Source organism: Arachis ipaensis, chromosome B08 (assembly GCF_000816755.2).
Source record: "Arachis ipaensis cultivar K30076 chromosome B08, Araip1.1, whole genome shotgun sequence".
NCBI lineage: Eukaryota > Viridiplantae > Streptophyta > Magnoliopsida > Fabales > Fabaceae > Arachis > Arachis ipaensis.
The window spans coordinates 119,794,603-119,799,236 of NC_029792.2; the positions used below are offsets into that span (position 1 = coordinate 119,794,603).

The 4,634-nt window shown below is 38.1% G+C and overlaps 1 protein-coding gene across 10 annotated transcripts in view; it reads left to right on the forward strand.

Moving 5' to 3' along the window:
• Nucleotides 1-4,634, forward strand: part of LOC107612481 (cellulose synthase A catalytic subunit 3 [UDP-forming]) — an 11,867-nt gene that overhangs the window by 3,660 nt on the left and 3,573 nt on the right. For all 10 annotated transcript variants that reach the window (XM_021109872.1, XM_021109873.1, XM_016314170.2 and 7 more), the window contains 9 exons: nt 187-407; nt 494-759; nt 939-1,205; nt 1,318-1,663; nt 1,786-1,923; nt 2,382-2,507; nt 2,602-2,814; nt 2,935-3,199; nt 3,656-3,858. In XM_021109872.1, coding sequence (XP_020965531.1) covers nt 187-407; nt 494-759; nt 939-1,205; nt 1,318-1,663; nt 1,786-1,923; nt 2,382-2,507; nt 2,602-2,814; nt 2,935-3,199; nt 3,656-3,858 — 2,045 coding nt within the window. The remainder of the gene's footprint in view (nt 1-186; nt 408-493; nt 760-938; nt 1,206-1,317; nt 1,664-1,785; nt 1,924-2,381; nt 2,508-2,601; nt 2,815-2,934; nt 3,200-3,655; nt 3,859-4,634) is intronic.

Here is a 4,634-nt window from a genome sequence, read left to right on the forward strand (position 1 = left end):
TTAACTTATTCTGCTTGTTGCTTCCGTGTAGTGCAACTGTAATCTGCATTAAAGTATCACAAAACAGCTGCATTGAATTTTGTTTCTTGCTCCAGTGCCTCCAAAGTGCAAAATCCTTTCATTTTCATTAGTACCTCTACTTTTGACTCTAATTGGTAATCTTACCTCTTATTTAATTGATTACAGGAAGCCCTGCCATTCTTGGAGACAGGGAAGAGGATGTTGGTGCTGATGATGTTTCTAGTGACTTCAATTATGATTCAGAAAATCAAAACCAAAAGACAAAGATTTCAGAGCGCATGTTGAGCTGGCACATGACATATGGCCGGGGAGCAGAGGCTGGTGCTCCAAATTATGATAAGGAAGTTTCTCACAACCACATTCCCTTGCTGACCAGCGGACAAGAGGTGTTTATCTTGCTACATTTCTTTTGTTTCCATCTCTACCCATTCCACACTGAAAACAAATTATCCACTTACTCGTTCAATTTCAGGTCTCTGGTGAGTTATCCGCAGCTTCACCTGAGAGGCTCTCGATGGCATCTCCTGGAGTTGGTGGTGGGAAGCGTACTATCCATCATACTCCATATTCATCAGATGTTAATCAGTTGGGCAATGTAGCTTGGAAAGAAAGAGTTGATGGCTGGAAGATGAAGCAAGAAAAGAATGTTGTTCCAATGAGCACAGGCCAAGCTGCTTCTGAAAGAGGAGCCGGAGATATTGATGCTAGTACTGATGTGCTTGTTGATGATTCCTTGTTGTAAGTGTTTCATTTATAATTTTTTGAGGGCCAAATGGTAGTTCACTCTAAGAATTTCATATTTTAATATGCAGTATGACAATTAACATAAGGATGGTTTGGTAATCAACTGATATGTAATTATCTGTGCCATTCAATCTTGTCTATTGTATGTGAGATAAATTTTCTTTGTTATGAAGGAATGATGAAGCTCGGCAACCACTTTCAAGGAAGGTTTCGATTCCGTCGTCTAGGATTAATCCATATCGTATGGTCATCATTCTTCGGTTGGTCATCCTCTGCATGTTCTTGCACTACCGTATAACAAACCCAGTGCCCAATGCATTTGCATTGTGGTTAATATCAGTTATATGTGAGATTTGGTTTGCTATATCATGGATATTGGATCAATTCCCTAAGTGGCTTCCTGTAAACCGTGAAACATATCTTGATAGGCTTGCGCTAAGGTAGGTCCTTCCTAGACTTAAGCGTAATGTATTTATCGTACAAATACATTGCGTTTAGTGTTTATTTTTTCAATTTGAGATTCTTCTAACCAAGAATCCATGTGAGTTGCAGATATGACAGAGAAGGAGAACCGTCTCAGCTAGCAGCTGTTGACATTTTTGTCAGTACTGTCGACCCCTTAAAGGAGCCTCCACTGGTTACTGCCAATACTATATTGTCAATTCTTGCAGTTGACTACCCAGTGGATAAGGTCTCATGCTATCTGTCTGATGATGGTGCTGCTATGTTGACATTTGAAGCACTTGCCGAGACATCAGAATTTGCAAGGAAATGGGTTCCTTTCTGCAAGAAGTATAACATTGAACCCCGTGCACCTGAGTGGTACTTTGCACAGAAGATTGACTACTTGAAAGATAAGGTTCAGCCATCATTTGTCAAGGATCGCAGAGCAATGAAGGTTAGTGTGTGCCTCGTATAATTGACTTATTCGCTGTCTTGGTTTGTATGTGATCTACTTGCATGAGAGTTGCGTTGTGGAAGAGCATCTTTTAATTTTACTTTCCTGTTCTGTTTCCACAGAGAGAATACGAAGAATTTAAAGTTCGCATCAATGGACTTGTTTCAAAGGCACAGAAAGTTCCCGAAGAAGGATGGGTGATGCAAGATGGCACGCCATGGCCTGGAAATAACACAAGAGACCATCCTGGAATGATCCAGGTAGTTTTCATATTTATTTATTGGCCAGTTGAGTTTTTGTTATGAAGATGACTTTCTTCAAAACTAATGCTTTTTTTTTTATTAGTTTTGGAGTTATTTTGGGGTTATTGTCTATGCCAATGGAATAGATGATGAAGTTATGAGCATGCAATTGTTCTAAATATTGTACATGTGACTTGTATATGACTATCTGTATTTCTAACTTACTATAGTGTATTACTTGTGAGTAGAGATGGATTCAAGTGCAAGGTATTGAGGGCATGTGCCCAACTACGATTTGGGGATTTATTTAGTAGTACATGAATTCATGCATATTTTGCCCCATTATCTTGTTATGTTTTCCTGCACTAAAATGGAAATCATGTAATATGTATATGTATTATATTTGCCCGTATTACCAAAACCTTTTGGGTCCATGTGAGCAAGATGTTCACCAAAATTGAATTCTGTATCTGCAGGTTTTCTTGGGTCAAAGCGGAGGACTCGACTCTGAAGGTAATGAACTTCCAAGATTAGTCTATGTTTCTCGTGAAAAGCGTCCAGGGTTTCAACATCACAAAAAGGCCGGTGCAATGAATGCCTTGGTGAGTGGTTTACAACAGAAAATTGGGAAGTTACATTATCTACTCCCATGTTCTTTTCTAATCTCACTGGTAGTAATTATTATTGCCTGTGCAGGTTCGGGTTTCTGCTGTCCTAACTAATGGACCTTTCTTAATGAATCTCGATTGTGATCACTACATAAACAACAGCAAGGCCTTGAGGGAAGCTATGTGCTTTATGATGGATCCCAATCTGGGGAAATATGTTTGCTATGTACAGTTTCCACAGAGGTTTGATGGTATTGATAGGAATGATCGATATGCCAATCGTAACACTGTTTTCTTCGATGTAGGTGTCTTCTTCATACTGTTTGATTTTCTAATAATGCTATTACTTCTTGTCTTGTGTCATCCTTGTGCTTTACATATATATGAGTATATGATTGACTAACTTAAAAGTTCTAAATAGATAAACTTGAGAGGTTTGGATGGAATCCAAGGTCCTGTATATGTGGGTACGGGATGTGTCTTTAACCGGACAGCTTTATATGGTTATGAACCGCCTCTTAAACCGAAGCATAAAAAGCCTGGGTTGCTATCTTCTCTCTGTGGTGGAAGGCGAAAGAAGAGTTCTAAATCTAGTAAGAATGGATCAGACAAGAAAAAATCTAGCAAGCATGCTGATCCAACTGTGCCCATCTTCAGTCTAGAGGATATTGAAGAAGGAGTAGAAGGTAGGCCTGTTGTGCTTTTGTTCTGCCTACATTAACATTGATGGGTATACCACATAGCTGTACGGAGATTGTAATGTCCAGAGGTTCTATTGGTTTCTGATATCTTTTTTAGTGTTTTCTGTTTTCAGAATCTTACAAAGAAAAAAGTGAAAATAGAATTTTAGAATTTATTATTTTCGTTGTTTACACTTTTTCTTCATAAAATCATGAAACTGAAAAACTCTAAACTTGAAAGCAGGAACCAAATAGGTCCTTCGTTTTCATTACATCGTTATCAGTGTTAGAGATCTGCTACCTATGATATCTTAAATTGATTAGCCCATCTGGAAACTGTGCTACACTCCACATAATCTAAAGAGATGTTGTAGGGCATGATTTCACCCAGCTTTCAACTAATTAGACCTATTGTTTGTCCTATCATTTGTTATTTATTTCTTTATTTCTTTTCTATTTCAGGAACTGGATTTGATGATGAGAAAACTCTACTTATGTCACAAGTGAGCCTTGAGAAAAGGTTTGGTCAATCTGCTGTTTTTGTTGCCTCCACTCTTATGGAGAATGGTGGCGTGCCTCAGTCAGCTACTCCAGAAACTCTTCTTAAGGAGGCAATTCATGTTATCAGCTGCGGTTATGAGGACAAAACTGAATGGGGAGCTGAGGTATGATGTTATCATATGTTCTAATGCTATTTGATGTACATTCGGGGACTACATTTAACTTTAAAGTAGGTTAAGAGTTTACAAAAAGACTTCCAAATGGATCAATTTCTGTTTGAGCCGGTTGTTGAATGAGTTGGTCTTTGTTGAATTGAACTATGGAGTGGGGTGTCTGTTCCTTAATTTCTCCTTGTCATTCTTTGGAGTTTTAGGGTGGAGCTTTAGAACCTTTGCTCTTATTAATTTATCCAATGAAAGATATGAAGTATTTTTAGCATATCTAAGTGGTTACATTAGGTACCTACTAGACCACTCATTGGGCAAGACCCTCCATTGGGAAGCCCTTTCCCAAAAATCCCCTAGGCTGAGTCACTCTTCACTATTGTAAGAGTGGCGTTTCATAAGAAATTGAAGAATGAATTACAGTGTAAGAGACATTTCATGTTATCTTTTGAGCTTGGAATCTCGTGTGAATATTGGATCCATTGCCAAAAGCTGACTTATTAACTGGATAGCTGATTTAAGAAGCATATGACAGGCTTAATATATGTCTCAACCTTTTTTAATTTATAGGCATTTTCTTTGTTGAATATGTACACACCGAAAAGAAAAAGAAGAGAAAAAGAGGGTAGAAATTGAAGAACAGTGTAAGAGACATTTCATGTTATCTTTTGAGCTTGGAATCTCGTGTGAATATTGGATCCATTGCCAAAAGCTGACTTATTAACTGGATAGCTGATTTAAGAAGCATATGACAGGCTTAATATATGTCATATGTC